The sequence below is a fragment of the Myxocyprinus asiaticus genome, chromosome 31 (assembly GCF_019703515.2).
Source record: "Myxocyprinus asiaticus isolate MX2 ecotype Aquarium Trade chromosome 31, UBuf_Myxa_2, whole genome shotgun sequence".
NCBI classification, from domain to species: Eukaryota; Metazoa; Chordata; class Actinopteri; order Cypriniformes; family Catostomidae; genus Myxocyprinus; species Myxocyprinus asiaticus.
In genome coordinates, this window is record NC_059374.1 from 30,439,553 (window position 1) to 30,462,838 (window position 23,286).

A 23,286-nucleotide genomic window follows, 5' to 3' on the forward strand; every position below is an offset into this window, starting at 1 on the left:
TTGTAATTGTATTGTAAGAGTGAGTAGGTCTCACCTCAACCATAACTCGGTCAAACTGACCTTTTTTTTTTTTTTTTTTTTTTTTTTTCTGACAAGTGTGCTGCTGACTTAACTCCAATATTTATTAGTTTAAGAATTTTAAAACTTTTATGAATAATGGAAAATAATCTCAACTCCCAATCTCAGATTTTACTGCCTCTTGTTTCAACAAAGAGCTGTTAATAAAAAAAATAAAAAAAACTTTTGATCAGAGAGGGGAGTTGCAAGAATATTAACTGGAGATTGCTTTTGTAGCTAAATGGAAACAAATAGAAATTTGTTAGCTGTCTTTGTGCATATCGCCACCTACTATGTGGGTAGGAGAATTTATAGTAAAAAAGGACTTAAATATTTATCTGTTTCTCACCCACAACTATTATATTGCTTCTGAAGACATGGATTTACCACTGGAGTCATATGTATTAGTTTTATGCTGCCTTCATGTGATTTTTGGACCTTCAAAGTTCTGACCACCATTCACTTGCATTGTATGGACCTACAGAGCTGAGATATTTTCTAAAAATCTTCATTTGTGTTCAGCAGAAGAAAGAAAGTCATACACATCTGGGATGGGTGAGTAAATGATGATAGAATTTTAATTTTTGGGTGAACTATCCCTTTAAATGTGAATGTTTATTGGTAACATATGGAGACGGCGAAACAACCAAGGTCAGACGAAAAGAGAACCTACTGCCCAACATAAAGGGTGTACCTGCCCTAATTCAAACTCAAACAAAACAAGTAACAGAAAAGTATATGTGCTGAAGAATAAATTATTTATTTATTTGAATAATATTATATACAATTCAGTCATGATAACCATTTGTGAACAATTTGTCACACACATGTAGGTTTGTAAAAAATTCAAAAACATTTACATTGAACAAAACAGGTTACATCAACAGAAAGCTGAACAGACTGTGTAAATACAAAACCAAAGTAGGCCAATTACTATATTAAGGACCAAACAAATATAATCACAAAATGAAACATCTCAGCTGAGTTTTGTGTTTGTTTTGTAGCTTTATCATTATACTATATGTGAAGAGAGAGACATTCGACAACTAATGAGTGACTCTCAACTGTCAGGACACTCTGCTGGAATAAAACAACCAGAGTCTCTGAGACAATCTTCGTCTTCCTCCTCATCACCCTTTATCTCTCCCTGTTCATCTCCTGTAGGGCAAAGCAAAGAAAGGTTAAATCTCTCACATGAACTCTTGCTGGTTAATTCAATCTCTGTCTAACAAATTAGGTTTGCATTTGCAAAAAAAAAAATAAATAAATAAAATAAAAATAAATAAATAATAATAATAATAATAATTTTAATTCAATGATTGTATGTCTTCCTGATTATTATCCTACATTCACATCAGCCAGAATAGCCCAGCCATGTGCCACCTGAGCCAACATCAAAACAGCAATTAATCTCGACCTGCATTTAAAGTAAAGGGGCTGTTCATGACTGCACAGAGTGTTGTGGATTAAATTAAAGGGATAGTTCACCCAAAAATAAAAACTACCCATATGTTGTTCCAAAACTATGTGACTTTATTTCTTCTCCAGAACACACACTAAGGAGATGATAGGCACAATTTTGAGGAACTGACAGCATCAGTTACCATTCACTTTTGTAGCAACTTTTTTCCCTACAATGTAAATTATAGGGGCTGCCTAACATCTCCTTTTGTGTTCCACGGAAGATAGAAAGTTATACAGGTTTGGAACGAGGGAGTAAATGATGATTTTTGGGTGAAGTAACCTTTTAAGACAATGTTGTGTATTTCAAACCAACCACATTTAATTCACATGTAAAAATAGAGGATGCAAAGATGTATTAGCAGTATCTATTCCCCTCCTGAGGCATGCTGTCATAATGTTTCCTGAAATGAAGCTTACAAAGAATACTCAGAAACCATGAAGTTTTTTTCCACAGCTGAACATCAAACTAGTTGTATTGACACTCACTGCTTGTGACATAGAGGCACTCTGACGCAGCAAGCAACCTGCACCTGTGATCTGGATCAATCACATTCAGCTCAATCAAATGCCTCTCTTTGAGATGTTTGAGGTCATCTACTGTCTGGTAGCCATTCAGGAGTAACGAGGATGCATATTGCTATGACAAAAAGAGTTTTCCAACATTAAAATACAACACAAAAAAACTCCAGTCCAGGGCAAGTTCATGTACATTTCTAATTAAAATTTCATACCAATATCTTTCAATCACCAAACTGCCTTCTTTGTGAATTACAGTACTGTGCAAAAGTCTTAGGCACATAAGATATCTCACAAAAGCATTTATCTTAAGATGGTTATTTATATCTTCAGCTTTAGTGTGTCAATAGGAAATATAATTGTTTGACTCCCAAACATTACTTTTGCAAATAGAAAAGATTAGAATAGAAGAATAGGGAGCCCTGAAACAGATGTCATGGCCCCCACAAAGCCCCCCACTGAACATTGTGTCAGTCTGAGATTACATAAAGAGACAGAAGCAATTGAGACAGCCTAAATAGATAGAAGAACTGTGGTGAATTCTTCAAGAAGCTTGGAACATCCTATCTGCCAACAACCAAGAAAAACTGTGTCCAGGTGTACCTAGGAGTATTGGTGCTGTTTTAAACGCAAAGGTGGTCACACCGAATATTTATTTAGCTTTTTATGTTTACTGGACTTTGTATGACATTAAGTGATAAATGAAAACTATTTATGTCATTATTTTTGAAGACATCTTCACTATGTAAAATTTTTCACAAGTGCCTAAAATTATTGCACAGTACTGTATATCTGGCCAAAAGGTGGTGGATTTGATTCTAAGTTATGTGTCTATTTGTTCACATGTATGCATAAATGTCCTGTCTGGTTTTACCTCTAAATGAAGTCTCTCTAATAACTCCAGGAGTGTATTCGGTCGTGGCTTCCTGCAAACTTTCACAGGTCTTATTTTTGGGGCCTCCTTCTCCTCCTCCTCTTTCTCAGGCAGAACATCCACATAAATAAACTTGAAATTTCCCACTTTACCGTTGAGCATGCCAGTCCATATACCCATTGGTGGTTTACTTACAATGCTAATGATGTCTCCCACCTAAAAAAGATGCACATTTCATTCATATTAAAAGGTACAAGCCTATTCTGTTGGTATAGTCATCATCATTCACTAATTTATCCAATAGAATGCATCAATGAACAAGTAGAACAAATGGGTACTGTACCTTTAGTTTGAGGGAGTCTGTATCATATGGGCTGGGCACAAAGTCTGTATGTACTCTGGCTCGTCCGCAGAACTGGCCTGTGTAGGGCACTGCCTCCTCCAGTTTCAGGCTATCTCTGTTACTGGATCCATCTGAATTTCTAGCCACACCACCTGAGCCAATAAACACATAAACATAAAAGACTATGATTACACTGTCAGAACAATCTGATTCAACTTCAGATTCCAGATATTGGATATAACTTTACACAGATAAAGAATTTTATCACACTAAAATAATTTTAACTTGTATAATGTTAACATCTTGTGACTATACCTTTGAAACAGTGTGTATTTTAATGTTTATGGACTGGCCCACTCACTTCCATTTTTAGTGCTTTCCTGCTATTTATTTGTATTTTTTTTTAAGAGGGACAAGTATATTTTTTTAACATTATGCCTCAAAAGCTGTTGATTGAGCTTAAAGGTGCTGTAAGCAATTTTTTATAAAAAGGTGTGCAAAAAAATATCCTACTCAAAAGATATCCATGAAACAATTGTCCTGAGATATCTCACCAGTCTCTGTGACAGCTCTAGAAACTGTATACAGCACACAAAAATGTATTTGCGGGCTGTGGTCATTAACACTTTCTGCCTGTCAATCATTTTGCACATTCTCAGAGTATTGTAGTTGCAGTCAATTATTGAGGCTTAATGTCAATTTTATGCCATGTTGTTCATAACAGTTGTCAGTTGAGGGCGCTATTTTGCTGCTGTTTTTGACAACTGCTTATAGCTCCTTTAACTTGTATTAAACCCGGAATATTCCTTTAACAACTTTTAACACTTAAAGCTTGGATGGGCCAGCTGGCAGCCCTGTTGAGAATTTTTTTTTTTTACTCAAAATATGAATAACTGCAGTCTTGACCAGCACAAAATAGGTATTGTTTTAAAGCTTTGAAGCTGTACTTTACAATGTATGTAAGCATTATGACCAAAACTGAACAAATGCTTTGAAATTTGCAGACAAAACAGAAGTGTACCATCTTAATAATTTAGTAATAATTTTGCACTGTACATATTATTGAAATCGGTAAAAGCATCAAACTGATCAAATAGCTAAGTGTCATATGTCATTGGAAAGCTCTCAATGAGTAGAATACAACCAATATTCTACTGTTTTACTCACAGATAAAAATATAGCTAGATAATAATGTTAATGTCCTTAACATACATGTTACATGGTTTTGCTTATAAGCCGCATTTTCGCTTATAACTTAATAAACGGAACATAAAATATCCATGATAAAATATCAACATACCATTATATAGAGGAGGCAATATATACCATATATTAATATATACAAATGAGTTAATGACTCAGAATCAAACAGCTAGATTAATCAAGTATGCTGATGATATGGTACTGTTGGAAGCTTGCATGAAGGATCAACCGTTGAGTGAGCAAACATATTTTAAGAATGTTAAGACCCTTGAGGAATAGTGTCAATCAAGTGCATTGCATATAAATATAAAGAAAACTAAGGAACTGATATTTAATGTTAAACTGGATGAACAGCAATTGACAAGAAGAACAGTACTTAATGGACAGGTCGTAGAGATTGCTGAGAGTTTTAAATATTTGGGTACATACACTGAAACAACATTGGATTATTGCATGAATACAGACTATATTTTTAAGAAAGCAAGTCAAAGATTGTACCTCATGCGAAGATTAAAGTGATTTAATGTTGACCAATACATTTTGGAAAAGTCATGTGGAGAGTGTCTTACTGTTTAATATTGCAGCCTGGTATGGGAGCATGGGACTAAGGAGCAAGAAGAAGTTAACTAGAATTGTTATAATGGCATGTAAAATAATCAGGAATCAACTACCTCAGTTGAACAGTCTGAATCGCAATCACGAGGACGCATTGCTTAGATGACCAAGGATAATAACATCGGATTTTACAAATCCAGTGCATGCTGAATTTGTAATGCTTCCACCAGGTATGCGGTACAGGGCTCCATCCTTTTTTTTAAAAAGGTTTATAAGAATTCTTTTGTACCTATTGCCATTAGATTGCTCAATGGATGAGTGTAATGATTGCTTGTTCCATTTTTATTTGGTTATGCAGTTGTGATCATTTGTGAATTAAATTTGTGCATTACGATGTATTACTTTTAATTGGGTCTCCTGTAGATCTTGTGTGTGATTATTATGTGTTTTGTATTGTGATGAAAAGACAAAGGTGGTAGTCATCCAAATATGGGCAGAGAGGATTGTTCACTCTAATTACATATGGCCACCAGGAGATGGCGCCAAGTACACAGACTCAATGATGGCTCAAATGACAGAATGGAACTGAAGGAGATCTCATTACTCATGCCTGTATGCATTGCAGTTAGAGCATGCCTTTAGTCATTGTTGTATTTGCATGTGTAATTAGTTATTATGTACAATTATTATGTTTTATTTGTTTGGAGAAGATTTTGGACAGTTGAAGATGTTTTTGGATACTAGGATAAATTATATTTGTGATGCTATAACTTTTGATTGCTTTGTTGTATCAACACAAAGTTTTACTCAGTTACAGGGGACATGATTAGGAACAAAACAAAAGCTTTTCAGAGCTACCTTAATTACACCCTGAGATATATAATGTCAAAAAAAAAAAAGTAAATTTTTGGCTCAAGATTTTTTTCAGCAGTTTCTTCATTTCTCATAATAGATTATCATAATGTATAATAATTTATATAATTAAAAAAAATTGAAAAGTTTTCTTTAAAATGTTACCAATCAATTGACAACTGATTGAGTTGTAAGCCTCAGTAGCTTGACAATTTTAGTAGTTTCCCCTACTGATGGTAGATACTTACTGGAGGAGCTCTGTGCACTGCAGAGACTTTCTAGTGAGTTGCTGGTCTGGTCTGAGTTCTTCTCTACTGTAGACCCATTCTCTATTTCTCCTTCAGTGTCATCACCCTGCACCAATCAAAATATCAGCCATGGACATTGACACTTTTTTGCAGATGTAGGTATACTTGCTTTGATAATTTGCTGATATTAAAGATGGTGAAGAAATGAGTTGCTTAATCAATGTCAGTAATTATATGAGGAACTTGATGTGTGACTCACCATGTCCTCCAAGAAAGATTTGACGTGTTTCTTGCCCATCCGTTTACACATAGTCATAGAGATGGCCTTCATTTTTTTCCCCAGACTTCCTGGTTTCTCACAATTCTGTGCTGTTGATTCAGCATCTGTCTGTTTCATGCACATACATAAAAAAAAATAATAAAAAATTGTTTTAAAATAAATCCTTCAGTATGGAAAAAGCTTCTCTGTCCAGTGGTCAATAAGTCAAGGATAAGACCTGCTGACTATAATTAAAATGAGTTGATTGTTTTAGATTTTACGTCATAGTGCAAAGAATCCAACAGTATGTAATGAATTTTGTATCGTGATATGGTTTTTCACTGCATAAAATCTGTGCAGACTAAAATCTCACTTTGATGTAAACTCTTCCCACCTCCGCTGTTCCATTTTCCTCAAGCCGGGAAGGGGAGTGTTGATGTCTGAACGTGTCAAATCTTCCAAAACTTGTTGATCGCTGTGTCAAATAATGAAAAAAGACCACATTTACCATATGGTTGGAACATCAAGACACATTCTACATTACATTTTAAAATCGGCAATGGTGTAATGAATAGTATGCCAAAAACTGGTGAGAATCCAAGAGCTAGTCAAGGTGTTACACTAGTCATTAAGTTTTAGAGCACTTACATCCATTAAACTTAACTTGATATGTCCTCATTTTAATGTGACATTTTCAAATTGATAAAAACACTGAATTATTCCTAATCAGTTAAAAACCTGTCATCTCTTCCAATCAGACAATGGCAAATAATTGTCTAAAGTGTTATGTAATCAATGTAACTTCAGTCAAATAGCAAAATCCAGAACAATAGAGCCAAGGTTCACTGACCTAATTTGACAGAATTTGACCTCGATAAAGCAATTTATATACGTGTTGTCAAGTTAAAAATTCCATTAATTAATTTTCAGTTTTCTGGCCCCCTTTTATTGCTAGTGTTAGATCTACTGGCATAGTACTGTATGATCCCTGTCTATCTAACATCTAATAGATTAAACTAGGTAAATAACACCACCAAAATTATTACCTCAACCATTTTAAATAATAAAACCTACAGTACCTTTGGTTTAAGACTTTTCGGTTTGTCTGAAACATTTGAAGCAGTCCTATGCAGCATCGCCTTAGATGTGAATGTTTAGTTCACAATGATACTCTAATCTGAAACTAGTGATTTTATCTCTCAGCTCCAAAGTGTAAAATGCAATGCCTCAGCAGAACAGCTTAGTATAAGAACTTCCTCAAATCATACAGGATGTGAGCCAAGCGCATTCTGTCTATTATTGAGGCATCAGTTTTACAGCGGAAAGTGCTTGAGTCTGCATTTTGTGGTTGACCACTTCACAGTCATTTTGAGTAACACAAATTTGGTAAGTGGGACTCAAGGGCATAAAAAAAAAAAGAAAAAAAAAAAAGAATTTCCACAGAGGTGCTATTTACATAATTGAACACTTAGTTGCGTCATATCAATTTGATGAAGGCACTCAGATTGTGATAGCATTGCCCCAAAAACTGTATGGATAGTCACACTTGAAAATTTGTGAATGTCTTTGCATTAGAGTAGAAAATATAAAATGATGTGGAAGTTTAAAAAGATAACAAATGCACAATTTCAAGCAAAACATTTAACAAAAAGACATTTGTTAGGTTCTATATGATAAAACAATATAATAACTCTTCAAAATTAAGGCAAAACTATATGGACACTTTCTGGTTGTCAAACATGTATATGCCCATAAATAATGTGATGAAATACCCCTGTGGGTACTCTACTAGGACACCTGTGTAATGGGAAATGACTTCATACATCCACTTAAATCAGCTTGAGACCAGTTGCTTAAAAGTAATTGCAAAATCTTTTAGGAAAGTGAAGTTAGTTCTGATAAAACTGTCATAATTTTTTGTTTTCATATTCCACTTGATTTTATATTTTGTCATGTAATGCAATGAAATTCATACATTTTAAATATCCAAACACTTTTTGGGACCATTGTAGACCATTTTGGGACCATTGTGCTTCTACTATGTGTTTAACAGAACTTTTAGGATTAAAGGGATAGTTCACCCAAAAATGAAAATTCTCTCATCATTTAATCACCTTCATGCCATCCCAGATGGGTATGACTTTCTTTCTTCTGCAGAACACAAAGAAAGATTTTTAGAAGAATATCTCAGCTCTGCTGGTACTCACAATGCAAAAGTGAATGGTGACCAGTAGGGGTGTAACGGTACACAGAAGTCACGGTTCGGTACGTACCTCGGTTTTGGGGTCACGGTTTGATATGAGTTCGGTACAACAGGAAAAAGCAACAAATCCCAAATGCTAGGTTTTTTTCATTTATTTTGAACAGACAGTAGTGAAAATTACAGTTTGTTCCACCTAGCGGCATTTAGTCCCTCCTGAGGTAGTTGGTACAGTACAGCCTCCTTTAGTGTATTAAGCACTAAGCAGTAAACAGAATGCACTCTTGCATAAGCCATATTTTTTTGTAGGGTTGATAAAAAACAAAAGGTATTTGGTCACAATCAGATACAAAATGAAAAGCATCTCTTGTGTTATAAAAGTACAAAAATAGAATAATGAAAAATAAAACTTGTGCATTAGGAGAAGCCATTCTTTTTTGGGTTGGTGCATAGAGGGTCTCTTCTTCTTCTGCTCTTTTACCTGTTGTTAGCAAACAGCGTTGCATTACCGCGCGCGCCCCCTTCTGGATTGGAGTGTGGATCGCCTGTGTCAGATGTATTCTTCGTCTGACTGCATGCACGAATACATGTACCCTTACAACCCTAGTGACCAGAATTCAGAAGGTCCAAAAAGCACATAAAGGCAGCATAAAAGTAATCCACAAGATTCCAATGGTTAAATCCATGTCTTCTGAAGTGATAAGTGTGGGTGAAAAACAGATCAATATTTAAGTCCTTATTTACTATAAATCTCCACTTTCACTTTCACATTCTTCTTCTTCTTTTGTTTTTGGCGATTTGCATTCTTTGTGCATATCATCATCTACTGGGCAAGGAGGAGAATTTATAGTAAAAAAGGACTTAAACATTGATCTGTTTCTCACCCACACCTATCATATCGCTTTTGAAGACATGGATTTAACCACTTGAGTCGTATGGATTATTTTTATGCTGCCTTTATATGCTTTTTGGACCTTCAAATTCTGGCCACCATTCACTTGCATTGTATGGACCTACAGAGCTGAGATATTCTTCTAAAAAGCTTTGTTTTTATTCAGCAGAAAAAAGAAAGTCATACACATCTGGGATGGCATGAGTGTGAGAAAATGATGAGAGAATTTTCATTTTTGGGTGAACTATCCTTTTAATGCAACCTTTATTCACAGTAATGAAAATCTAATAAAATATACACACGTATTTTGTCCTCTGGCTGAGTTGCAAAATCTGGTCTACATATATGGGAAGTGAGCTCCATCGCACGCACAGGAAGAGGACCCATGCTCATGAAACACTTCCTGTCTACTTTCACAACCTTCTGAATTTTAGTTTGAAATTTTTGCAAAACGTTTTTGCACATTGAGCTGTTTAATCTGACATCTGTCTAATTTATTTTGCATATGCAGTATGTTAGCTCTTTATATAAGGAGAATCACGATCCAACCCTTCAAACTCAGGCCATCATTTACATTAACAAGGAACTGTTTACAACATGGATTTCTGTGTGCGGCAGACTACCAATATTGTTTAAGAAAAGCCAATGGACAATAACATAGCCTAATCCAGCTGTGTGCAATCAGTCATGCAAAATCCAGGATTACACTATTATAATCTTTTATTTTTTCAAGCACCACTAGTCCTCGGAAAGAAACAACCCTTACTAACCTTTTTGTGAAAGCTTCCTTTTATCTGAGAGTGATACAATGTTCTAGTTTACCCCTTACTCAGTGCTAGAAAGACTAATGTATGAGAATGCAGTTGCTACTCAGTGCATAACAGCAAAAGATTATTAACTGAGATTAGGATTTCTAGAAACTCTTTGGAATAATGTTTTCCCCTTATCTACATGCCATTAAAAACATTGGAGTTCATCACTCTCAAATGTTTAACGTGTGTGCAAATATCACTTAATCCCTAATGCTGGGTGCCATGCCAGGACATACTTTGAGTCTTATGTTGCAATAACACTATGTGGTTGATGGATGGTTGACACCTTATATTGCATTTATTAAGAATCTTGGACCAATTGTCAATAGCCTATAGCAGTTCTATTTATACAAGCATTTTACAGGAGTGATGCTCAGATGATATAAGCATAAACTTGTCCACTTGTTGTAGAGATGCAACTTCCATGGATACAACATACAGGGCTAAAAGTCTGAGACCACATTGGAAAATCTAGTATTCAAAATCTACTTTATACAGTGCTATGAAAAAATATTTGCCCCGATCCTGATTTCTTCTGTTTTTGTGTATCTTACACTAAATTTTTTTCAAAAATTGAAACAAAATCTAACATAAAACAAAGGCAATCTGAGTAAACACAAAATGCAGTTTTTAAATGATAATGTTATTTATTGAAGCAAAAAAGTTATTCAACACCTATATCACCCATGTGAAAAACGAACTGCCCCCTTAAACTTAATAGCTTTTTGTGCCACCTTTAGCAGCAACAACTGCAACCAAACGATCAGTCTTTCACAATGCTGTGGTGGAATTTTGGCCCACTCTTCTTTGCAGAACTGCTTTTTTTTCAACCAAATTGGAGAGTTTTTGAGCGTGAAATGCCCGTTTAAGGTTCAAGTCAGGACTTTAACTTGGCCACACCAAAACTTTAATTTTGCCTCTTTTGAACCATTCAGAGGTGGACTTACTCCTATGCTTTGGATCATTGTCTTGCTGCATAAACCAGTTGCACTGGAGCTTCAACTCACAGACTGATGACCGGACATTCTCCTTTAGGATTTTCTGGTAGAGAGCAGAATTCATATTTCCCTCAATTATTGTAAGTCGCCCTGGCCCTGAAGCAGCAGAGCATCCCTACACCATCACACTACCACCACCATGCTTGACCGTAGGTATGATGTTCTTTTGGTGGAATTCTGTGGTTGATTTATGCCAGATGTAACGGGACCCCTGTCTTCCAAACAGTTCCACTTTCGACTCATCAATCCACAGAACATTCTCCCAAAAGGTTTGAGGATCATCAAGGTGTGTTTGGCAAAATTCAGACGAGCCTTAATGTTCTTCTGGGTAAGCAATAGTTTTCGCCTCGCCATTCCTCCATGGATGCCATTTTTGGCCGGTGTCTTTCTGATAGTGGTGTCATGAACATTGACCTTTATTAATGTGAAAGAGGCCTGTAGTTCCTTGGATGTTGTCCTTGGCTTTTATGTGGCTACCTGGATGAGTCATCGCTGTGCTCTTGGAGGAATTTTGGAAGGTCAGCCACTTCTGGGAAGGTTCCCAACTGTGCCTATTCTTCTCCATTTGGAGATAATGGCTCTCACTGTGGTTCTTTGAAATCCCAGAGCCTTTGAAATAGCTTTGTAACCCTTCCCAGACTGATGTATTTCAATCACCTATTTCCTCATAATATCTGGAATTTCTTTCGACCTTGGCATAGTGTGCTACTGGGTGACCTTTTAGCCAACTTCATACTGCTGAAAAAGTTGTATTTAGGTGTTGACTTGATTGAACAGGGCTGGCAGTAATTTGGTCTGGGTGTGTCTAGTCCAGCTGAACCCCAATATGAATGCAGTTTCACAGATTTGGGGATTTAGTAACTAAGGGGGCAAATAATTTTTTCATACAGGCCCAGTTGGTATTGGATAACTTTTTTGCTTCAATAAATAACATTATCATTTAAAAACTCTATTTTGTGTTTACTCAGATTGCCTTTGTTTTATGTTAGATTTTGTTTGAATTTTTGAAATAATTCAGTTTGAGATATACACAAAAACAGAAGAAATCAGGCAAATACTTTTTCACAACACTGTATCTGGAAATAAATAATGAGCTTTATGATTTTGAAAGTTTTAAAACAGTGAAACGTTTTGACGAACAAGAAATATTTAAGATGCACTATTTATAGGTCACTAATCATATAAGCAAACCAGTGACATTTACCATGTTAACTTGTTTGTACAAAAGGTCAGATTTTTTTGCTTCCATTGAAGCACACAAGATGATCTTTGAAACATTCTCAAATCATTCCGAATAACAAGGATTATCAGGTTTTGCATAAACTTGTGGAGTCCATATTAGCATTAAGTCAAAAATGTTTATCAAATACCATGAAATTCAAATATTTAAGTTAATGTTTCCATTAAACTTTTCACTCATATTGTTATACTTAAAAAATAATTTTTAATGATTTTATTTATTACATTACAAAAATGCAAAATAGTATTTTCAATAGTAGTCTCAGCCGTTTGAACCTCATTCATTGTATATAGCAATATGGATTTGAACACATTTTTCTCCAGTGTTTTCCTATGTATAACTCTAATGCTAAATCTACAGATCCCATTTTATATGAAAAACTACTTACATTAGAGGCACAGAAATCCACGTTGGTGGTGGAACACACAACTCCTTTGGGCGAGGGGTCTCTCTTCATGGTATGAACGTTGATTTTGTCTCCTTGACTTGGAGGCCTGGATGTAGTGCAGTCACAGGTGTGAATTCGATATTCAATGGGGTGAGGTTGACAGGCGTTGTAGGCCGGTACCCAGATGGGGTTGCTCCAGCGCTGTCTATTGGCGGGTGCTGCCTCCATGACCCTTGACTCTACAAAAGGGGTGGTATTCTCCTGTGTATGTGGCTGTGCTCCTACATCTAACACAGGCATAATTCCGCTGGCAACTTTGATGTGAGCTTTGAATGATATATAAATAATCAATAGCTTTCAATGGCATGAACACTTTTACAATCAGTTCTAGGGTGGCCTTCCATAAAATGCATTGTTGTAACAGAAATACTGCATAAAGTTAAAGACCCCATGATGAGATATAAATTTGACTTTTGTGGCTTTTAGCCTATGTCTATTAGCTTTAAGACCATATACTGTATATGCTAGTGTACTTTAAGCACACATGCACATTTAAATTTTACTAAGAAAATAAACCAAAAATATTAATGACTCATCTTTCACTCAGGGGCGTATGCAAATGTTTGTCTACCTGCAACCGGCTAGCAATAGCTTTACAGAATCATGGTTTATTGTTCTCTGATGTAGCTAAACTAAAAGCTATTGGCTATTAAAAAAAAAAAAAAAAAAAAGAGTTGCCATGCAAGTAGACTTGGAAATGTAAAAAATCATATTTACCTGCTGTCTCTTGTATCGGGGTCCCTCTGTGACTGCTTTTCCTCTCAAATTTTTTCACTCTCATACCTCTTGTCTGTGCCATCTCTGCATTTGCTGCCTCAGTCTGTTGATAGACAATATAGTTAAATGACCAAGCAGATTGTTACATCTATAATATTTTTGCTCTAGTGAAGTGTTTTCTTCTTTAAAGGTACCGTACACTCATAGTAAGTCATCTTGGACTTACACTGACACTAGCGGCTTGGATGCAGCATCATTTAAAATCAATAGTTTTCAGATTCAGATGCCATTGTAGAAATGTAGTATTCACAGTCAGCCATGATTACTTTAATCAATGAGTGAAAGTGTCAAATAACAGGATGGTTGGGGCCTGGGTAGCTCAGTGGTAAAAGACGCTGGCTACTACTCCTGGAGTTCACTAGTTCAAATCCCAGGGCATGCTGAGTGACTCCAGCCAGGTCTCCTAAGCAACAAAATTGGCCCGATTGCTAGGGAGGGTAGAGTCACATGGGGTAACCTCCTCGTGGTCGCTATAATGTGGTTCGTTCTCGGTGGGGCGCGTGGTGAGTTGAGCGTGAATGCCGCAGTGGATGGCGTGAAGCCACATGATAAGATGCGCGGGTTGGCAGTCTCATATGCGGAGGCAGCTGGGATTTGTCCTCTGCCACCCAGATTGAGGCGAATCACTACGCGACCACGAGGACTTAAAAGCGCATTGGGAATTGAGCATTCCAAATTGGGTGAAAAAAGGGGAAAAATAATTTATTTAAAAAAAAATAACAGGATGGTTACTGAGATTAAGCTTGTAGTATTCGGCTGGTCATGTGATTCTAACATGGCAGCCCCCATGTGCAGACCCTTTCCATGTGGAATAAAACAGCTTTTATAAGGTTACTGATATGACTGGAATCTTCATTTTATTGTGACTGGTCATGATTTCCTACAGATATTACAAAATTACAATTCATGTCTTTAGGAGTTTCATGAGAAAAAAACTGAGTGCACCTTTAATATTTTTTTATGTCTTTTTTATTTAGCAATCCACCAAGTTCATTATGCTAATTAAACTGCAAGCATAAGGTCAAGGTTTGGTTGGTTAGCATGGTCCAGTTAGCCTCTGCTGGTAGATGCCTTAACTACACCAACTGGCTGCAAACAGTTTCTTTCTACATTGATGCAAAAGCAGTGGCAAATTGTCAGGGCCAGCAAAGCCTTCTCTGCTGGCCTAACATGCCAAATAAATATATATTTTTCATCCTTTCATTCTCAATCACCTTTTTGCCTATGTATTTTTAACCGATTTCCACTCTTAATTAATCTACAAATAGAGAAAAATGAAAAGTTTATCCAGTCAGAATTTATTCCTTGATGCTTACAAGCAAAGTGTGACAACTGTTTCACAAATCACATGCCCGAAGCAGCGTGTGAGATGAGCTCCATCACGTCAGGCCTTCAGAATTTCTGTAGAATCCCTCAACTCTGCAAATGAATGAGCAACTAAAGTCAGATTGTCCGATTCATCAGCCAATCAGATTTATTTATTTGTTCTTGGTGGGTGTGATCTTTAGGATATGTCCCGGTCGAGGCCTTCTAGCTGGTCTTGAGTGACGCAATCATGCTTTAAGTGATGTATGTAATTTGAGAGCGAAGAGCGCAAGATCTTGCTGACGAGTTGGCTGTCACTGCCACATCACCACTGAGAAAGAGATCCTTATGGATTTAAAAACAGGAGATGTTCTGCATGACCGTGTGATTGCTTAAATTTATTAAACAGGAAAGGAGGACTGATTTTCACTTCAAGCAAATTGGTAAGTGCTTTTTGCATTGTTGTAGCAACATCAGGAGTTTTCTAAGTGTAAATTAGGCTGCTTGAGCATTCAGTGTCGGATCAAGTTTTGAAAAGTAGTGAACTCGGAAAGTCTGATTTTACAACTTCCTACTAGGAAAAGAGCAATGGAATGCATCTTGAAGTCAGAATTACAACTTGTAGGCTCGTGCAGAAATTCTCAACACAAATTTCGCCGAGATGCAGGGGCATGATGTCACACAAACATGTCGACACTCAGTGAGATATACAAAGTAAGAGATTAACATTCACTTTATTAAGTAATATCAATAAATGAGTTAGTTTCCACATTACATGATATTAAAGCTTGTTTAACAAACGCCTGCTGCAGAAGCAGGTGTACAAAACATGGTAAATTATAATCTCTTTTGATAATCGTACACCTGAAGCGCAAATGCTAGCGCTGCAGCATTGTTTATCAGTTGGGTTGCTAGGAGACATCTCTAATGAGAGTCAAACCCCTGCTAAGCTAACGGGAGCGTTGCAATTCCGAATATCAGGGAATGGAATGCATTTATGGTCGGAGATTTCAAGTAGGAATATCCCACATCCAACTTGAATGGAACGCAGCATAACCATGTACCCTGACAAAACTAAATTTATTGCAAGCAACATTTAAATTGCAAATATTATGAGATAGATTTTTCCAGGTATTATAGACCTCCTTCGTAGATTCATATGAAAATTATGATTTTTGAATGTCTGCTTGAGAGACGTTCATTTCACAAAACAGTCATGCTGCAGTTAAAATTTAGGCTTGCTTGAGCATTAAGTGTCTTTTCAAGTTCTGGCTTTCGTGCGTGGATGCTGCGACATGATGTATGATGCCCAAAGGCATAGGGTGTCTTATTCATTGTAAAACTGTGCTTTCTTAATGGCATGAATAACACTGAAGGCCTAGACTTTAAATGCACGGCCCGCCACTGTGCAGAAGTTCTTCTATTTTTAAAGGGGGCATGACCTAAACAATTAAAGGGATAGTTCACCCAAAAATGAAAATTCTCTAATCATTTACTTACCCTCATGCCGTCACAGATGTGTATGACTTTATTTCTTCTGCTGAACACAAACGAAGATTTTTAGAAAAATATCTCTGCTCTGTAGGTCCATTCAATGCAAGTGAATGGTGGCCAGAACACTGAAGGTCCAAAAAGCATTTCAAGGCAGCATAAAAGTAATCCATATGACTTTAGTTGTTAAATCCATATCTTCAGAAGGAATATGGTAGGTTTGGGTGAAAAACAGATCAATATTTAATAATGTTTTTTACTCTAAATCTCAACTTTTACTTTCACATTCTTCTTTTATTTTTGGCGATTTGCATTCTTTGTGCATATCGCCACCTACTGGGCAGGGAGGAGAATTTATAGTAAAAAAAAAAGGACTTAAATATTGATCTGTTTCTCACCCACAGTTATCATATCGCTTCTGACGACATGGATTTAACCACTGGATTCGTATGGATTCTTTATTTGCTGTCTTTATGTGCTTTTTGGACCTTCAAATTTCTGGCCACCATTAACTTGCATTGTATGGACCTACAGAGCTGAAATATTCTTCTAAAAATCTTTGTTTGTGTTTTTTTCGAAGAAATAAAGTCATACACATCTGGGATGGCATGAGGGTGAGTAAATGATGAGAGAATTAAAATTTTTGTGTGAACTATCCCTTGAAGAACCACTGTGCTAATCGATAGCTTTCTTCAGATATTATTATAAACCTCCTTGACTGCAAACCACAGCAAGTTTTTGGTGGGTGGAGCATTTTTGGCCATTTTCATTTCTGGGCCTTGCACGATAACACATTACAATTTCAGCAGTCTCGAGGGACTCTAATGCCATGTGGGCAAAAGGATTACATAGGCAGAACATTGCCCCTCACCCAACCATCTGTACAGCAGACAAAGCAGTCAACAACTGTTCCATGTTATTGCCCCTATTAAGGGACAACTGTTGTTCTCATTCTTGTTTCTATGTAACACATGATGATCAAATAAAGTATGTGCTGCACAAAGCACCTGGATAGAAAGGTTTTAAACTCACCACAGCATTCTGACTGCTGCTTGGTCGATCTTGGTTTGGATTACATCCATCATTATAGACAATCTGTCAACAACATAATTAAGAATAAGAATAAAAAGCAATGCAAAGGAACTCCTGTCTTAATTTTTGCATATATTACTACAGGTACAATTAAATAAATAGAATATTTATTTTTTATTTTTTATTTTTTAATAGGTCACCACATTGAAATATTAGCTATGTAAATTAGCCAGACACAAATATCAAAATGTTCTGACCTGGACAGGTGGCTCTTTCTGTGTGTTTCTAGAGATGGTCTGAGTCTGTCTGTCCGCCACTGTCTGACTCTCAACCCTCCTTAGAGCTCTCACCAGATCTGAAATGCACAAACACATATACTGGAACCTTTTTTGCTCTATACTCAAATATTGATTTTATTAAAGCAAGACTTCAGTACATAACACCATGACATTATAGAATATCTGGTAATGAAAAAAAAAAAAAAAAAAGAAAGGAAAAAAAAGTAAAGAAATGGGGGTTAACCAAAGCAGAGCTCAGAATAGTACATTCCGTATGAGAAAAGCTCTGTGGTTTTGCACCTCTTTTCCTGTTTTGCTTTTTCATGTCTTTTGACAAAGGGAAATACCATTTGACAGGTGATTTTACTCTGCTTAGTCAAGGAAATGTGTTACATCCATGCAAACAGGTTTAACAGCATTACTACCAAACATAAACAAATGTTCACCATGATTTGGAATGTACTTGTGTCTGTCTGTCTGTCTATCTATTTATCAATCTATCTATCTACAGTATCACCTTCAAACATTGGTTTTTGAAACTAACATTCAGAACAGGATTTTGTCAAGCCAACATCATAGTTTCTCATGACAAACTTTACCCATCTAATCTTATTGTTCCTTGCTGTTAAAAAAATACTGATTAAAATATATTCATACTTGTTCACATAACCCCAACCTAAAAATTCAAGAAGAGTTTATGCAGCAAATACATTGTCTGTGAAAATCCATAATTGTACGTGTATGAAGTGTAGTGCCCTATTTACAATTAAAGGAATATTTCGGGTTCAATACAAGTTCAGTTCAATCAACAGCATTTGTGGCATAATATTGATAACCACAAAAAATGTATTTCAACTTTTACCTACTTTTCTTTAAAAAGAGCAAAAACAAAAATCGAGGTTAAAATGAGGTACTTACAATGGAAGTGAATGGGTCCTGTATTTGGAGGGTTTAAAGGCAGAAATGTGAAGCTTATAATTTTATAAAAAGCACTTACATTAATTCTTCTGTTAAAACTTGTGTATTATTTGAGCAGTAATGTTGTTTAAATGGTTGTTTTTACAGTTGTTTTAGGGTTTACAGTATTATGTCATCATGGCAACGAAGTCATAACATTGGACTTAACTTTACATAGAAAAGGTTAATAATCGATTTTAACACACTTAAAGTTTACACACAATGCTTCCTCATCTGGCCATACTTTTGAAACAGTGACCATTTTAACGTTCACTGGTTGACCCCCTTCACATCCATTTTAAGTGCCTCACTGTAACCCAGATTTCTGCTTTTTTTTTAAGAACATAAATTTTTAGATCAATCAGCATTATGCCACAAATGCTCTCAACTGAGCTTAACTTATATTGAACTGCTGTTTTTTAATTAATCCCACAAATGACAAGACAATGTTTTACTGTAAGTGAGCTGATGCTGCACAACACAGCTCGTTGTGTTATTCCCACTCTCCATTCACTGTGAATGGGACTTGACGCAATCAGAATGTAGGGCACCTGATTGGATGTTGCTTAGCTGTGGGTGTCTTGTAAATGAAATCTAGTAAGGCTTAACCCATAAATCCGCAAACCGGTTTTACCTTTATTCTGATTGTTCCTCAGAAGGACTGAGTCTTCTTGTTTTTTGGCGGCCTGCCAGATGGAATTAGTACAGACGGTATTATCTGCAGGAGGGAAACTAATACCATTAAGGGTTTATTAATTCACCAATGTCCATCAATGTGCCATGCTTTTACTTTTTTCTTCTTATGAAATCTTGTTTGAAAGCAAGGAAATGAAGGGAATATTGCTTTCATTTATGTTCTTAATGATCTGATAACCACTGAAAATAAAACTTTCTTTTATTGTTTACCAATTGATTACTTTTGGTTTGTGCTGTGATTGTAGTTAAAGTCGTTTTCTTATGTGCGTGTGACGGGAAAAAGGAAGTAGTGCAATTACAAGTTAGTCATGTGATGCAGAAAAAAAATGAAACAAGAGTGGAATATTTTTTTTTAAGATTTCTTAAAATGTTTTACATACCTAAAGCTTCATTTTCAGAGACAGACTTAGGTAGTGATCTGAGAGATAAAACAATGAAACATGTTTTAGAGCGTTGTTTTATAATTAGTCTATGTAAAAAGTTATAGTTAACAAGTGCAAGTATTCAAAAAGTGAACACTGACATCTCTTAAGATTTTCCCTCCCTATCAGAACAAATGACTCAAATCCTAAAACTTGATTTTTATATCAAAAGTACATACTGTATGCTTTTAAAGACATTTAATGAGTGATATACAAACTATTAATTCAGTGTGAACTGAGAGTTAAAGATATTAAATATAAAGTTTAATATATGATTCAGATTCATTGCAGTATCTCTGTTGAAGAATCTCTTGTGCCATTACTTATTACTTTCAAGTCACATCTTATGCCTTGTCTTAAGGAAAAAGAACTATTCTAGACTGATACACAAGGCTTATTAAAATCTACACATGAAAGGACAGGAGGCGTTGTTTAGATCTTCTGCTTAAAATATAATCTTTACATATGCAGAAAACCAAAGGGGACCATTTCATTCCTTTCACTTTTACTTTGAAGGGAAGTAAAATCTTTTTTTTATTTTTTTTACTTAAAAACTGACTGAACTCACCTTCGTATCTTCTTTTTGTTGTTGTCTGTGTTGATTTGTGAAATTTCCTGAGAATGAATACAGCATAAAGACATTTAAGTACAATTTGTCATGGTAACATTTTAAAATGTATACCTCTGTGAAATCATGCTTGCATGTTAATGAGTTCCCATGATTATCTAAGCCTATTTTATTTTCTTGCACATAGACCATTCTCAAATAGACATTAAAGGGATAGCTCACCCAAAACTGAAAATTCTGTCATCATTTATTCACCCTAATGTTGTTCTATACCTGTTTGACTTTCTTTCTTCCTCACCGTAAATACTAATAGTTATCTCAAATAAATATAAATAAAAAAGGTTTACTCAACTTAAGCTTAATTTACTATTCTTACTGTTTTAATTAATCAGTACTTAAATATTTTGGAATCATAACTCAAATATATACTTTCTTTAAACTTTGGCTTCAAGTACTACTAACACAAAATAATCAAGTACAAAATTGCGACTGTAAGGAGATTCCAGTCATAATTTCCCTTATATGTATAAGACATGCAATAACTCAATTTAATTAAATAAAAACAATTATTCTTTAATCACAGATCAGTTAAATTTACTTGTAACTAGTTAATGTTACTTTAAAAAATGTAAGTTCAGTTTATTTGAGCCGAATAAGTATGTTTGCTTAGAAAAAGCATGCAAAGCGATTGCCTTAAAAAATCTAAGTAAGGTCAACAAATTAGTTTTTACAGTGGAACACAAAAGGAAAAGGAGATGCTATGCAGAATGTTAAGGACCGTCAGTCTCAGTTACCATTCACTTTCATTATATGAACAAAAAACTAAATTAAATTAATCGTGACAAGACTGTCAGTCTCTTATAATTCTGCTGAAAGAAAGTCGGGTTTGGAACAACACAAGGGTGAGTAAGTGATGACAGAATTTTCATTTCCATATGTTTACGGCACACTCTATTAGCAACAGGTTTTCATTTAATGACATCTCATCATGTCTACAGCAATGTTATTGTGTACGTCCAGATGGTCAATACATTTCTGTTAGCATTGCAGTATGCATACTACACTTTTTCATCTGAAAATATTTATAACCTGATAGGCCACTGAAAGCAAACAATCTGCTCTAGCATTCAGACATTTTAAATATTAGAATGGCATGATGACTTCTACACTTCTTTGTGGACAGGACCACTGTCAGACACTCATACAGTTACCATGGAGATGGAACGGCCTGCACTCCTCCATTTGGTGTTGTCATCTAAGAGGACAGCTGGGCTGCAGGACCTGCTGGGGATGGTGTACACCTGGGCCTCACAGGACTGCTGTACGGCCTCATACAGGCTGTCCATAGAGCCCTCATAGAAAACAACAGTTCAGTCACAAACTTTGAGGCTAACATGCATGGCATGTAGAGTCTATAAGACAATCACCAATAAGCCAATGAAGGAATGTAATAGTAATAATGTGTGTGTCATGACCTGAAAAGGGGTTGCAGGTCTGTTCTGATAGGGTCATGGATAGCAGTGAAAAACAATGCTAAACACACATAATAAAAATGCAAAAAAAAAAAAAGAAAAAAGAAAAAACTATATATTTGTCCCAAAATAAATAGGCTTATCAGGCCTATCTTTAATCTAATTTTTGAAAGGGAGGAGAAAACACTTCCTACAGTATTTCTTTTGTTGTTGATGTTAAAGTGTGTACATCCGTTTTGCCACAAATTCATCTGTCACTTAGTAGAGGCAAGCCAAATTAGGCAGATACCAACATGGAAAGTTTAATAACTACACAATGTAAAAGAAACAGGTTCACTTGTAGAGAGGATAAACATGGTTTGTGCTGACCACAATGTGTTTGTGTGGGGGGAATTCTTGGCATAATAATAACAATAATAACAACAATATTACTACTACTACTAATAATAATACTACTAATAATATTAATAACAATAATATTAATAATAATAATAATAATAATAATAATCATTATTATTATTATTATTAGTAGTAGTAGTAGTAGTAGTAGTAGCACTAGTGTTAGTAGTATTTTTATTTATATATTTATTTTTTTATTTTACTGTTTCATTTTAAGGACATTTTCTATACTTGTACAATACATTTTGGTACTGTGTTGGGTTTATGTCCAGTGTAAAATCTGGATCCTGAAGCAAAACCTGTTGAAATCCACTGTTTGATACCCTTCAAATCTTTGAATTCATCAAATCAAGCTTTAAAGGTTCATTTGAATAAAAATCCATTTGTGCAAATGATCAGCCAAAACAAAACTACCCAGATGCGTTAATTCGCTTACATAAAACCAGTGTGTGTGTGAGATGACCATTAATCCAGAATAGTGCAAAACAACCAAACATCTGGCAGGCAGACTCCACATATACTGTATTTTAGTTTGTTTTTCAAAATCATGACTTAATCAATGAAAAAGAGAAATAAATATTTTATCTTTACTATAATACAAATGTTTTAAATGCAACATGTAAAATACATTAAGCATAATTAAAATGTTTAAATCACACCAATAACAACCTACAGCACAGACAGTACCCAACATATCTCATTGCATACATGTTCTTAATAAAAAGAAAAGAAAGAAAAATGAAAGACAAACAACAGGCCCTCAAAGAACTAAAGCATTGCTCCTGATCTTCATACTCTGTCATGTTACCACCCTCCAGCAGTTCAAGTTTCATCCTCACACATTGTCAACCAACAAACCACAGAGCAGAAAAGGTGAATCACATCTTACCAGAGAGAAGCAGAAAAGATTCATTCTGGAAAGAGTGGT

At 35.5% G+C, this 23,286-nt stretch overlaps 1 protein-coding gene and 1 long non-coding RNA gene across 2 annotated transcripts; one reads left to right on the top strand and one right to left on the bottom strand.

Moving 5' to 3' along the window:
- Window positions 1–796: 796 nt before the first annotated feature.
- On the bottom strand, window positions 797–23,286 carry samsn1a (SAM domain, SH3 domain and nuclear localisation signals 1a). The gene is made up of 16 exons (XM_051664864.1): window positions 23,247–23,286; window positions 21,699–21,841; window positions 20,488–20,534; window positions 19,878–19,915; window positions 19,436–19,519; window positions 17,824–17,921; window positions 17,567–17,629; window positions 13,679–13,781; window positions 12,902–13,227; window positions 6,766–6,846; window positions 6,372–6,500; window positions 6,112–6,218; window positions 3,255–3,411; window positions 2,912–3,127; window positions 2,008–2,158; window positions 797–1,215 (listed from the first exon to the last, which is right to left on the bottom strand). The coding sequence occupies exons 1-16, from the start codon at window positions 23,269–23,271 to the stop codon at window positions 1,118–1,120; spliced, it is 1,866 nt and encodes a 621-aa protein (XP_051520824.1). The 5' UTR covers window positions 23,272–23,286; the 3' UTR covers window positions 797–1,117.
- LOC127421762 (uncharacterized) lies at window positions 11,068–21,697 on the top strand. The gene is made up of 3 exons (XR_007894089.1): window positions 11,068–11,422; window positions 11,500–11,601; window positions 21,671–21,697. It is a non-coding gene; the product is annotated as an uncharacterized LOC127421762 (long non-coding RNA).

What these genes read in the sequence shown, in the direction of transcription:
- samsn1a (XM_051664864.1), bottom strand. Translation starts at nt 23,271, where the DNA reads ATGAATCTTTTCTGCTTCTCTCTGG. An exon ending in TCTTTTCTGCTTCTCTCTGG is followed by an intron (nt 21,842 to 23,246) that starts TAAGATGTGATT and finishes TTGTTTTCTATG; the next exon opens with AGGGCTCTATGGACAGCCTG. An exon ending in AACAAAAAGAAGATACGAAG is followed by an intron (nt 19,916 to 20,487) that starts GTGAGTTCAGTC and finishes TTTATCTCTCAG; the next exon opens with ATCACTACCTAAGTCTGTCT.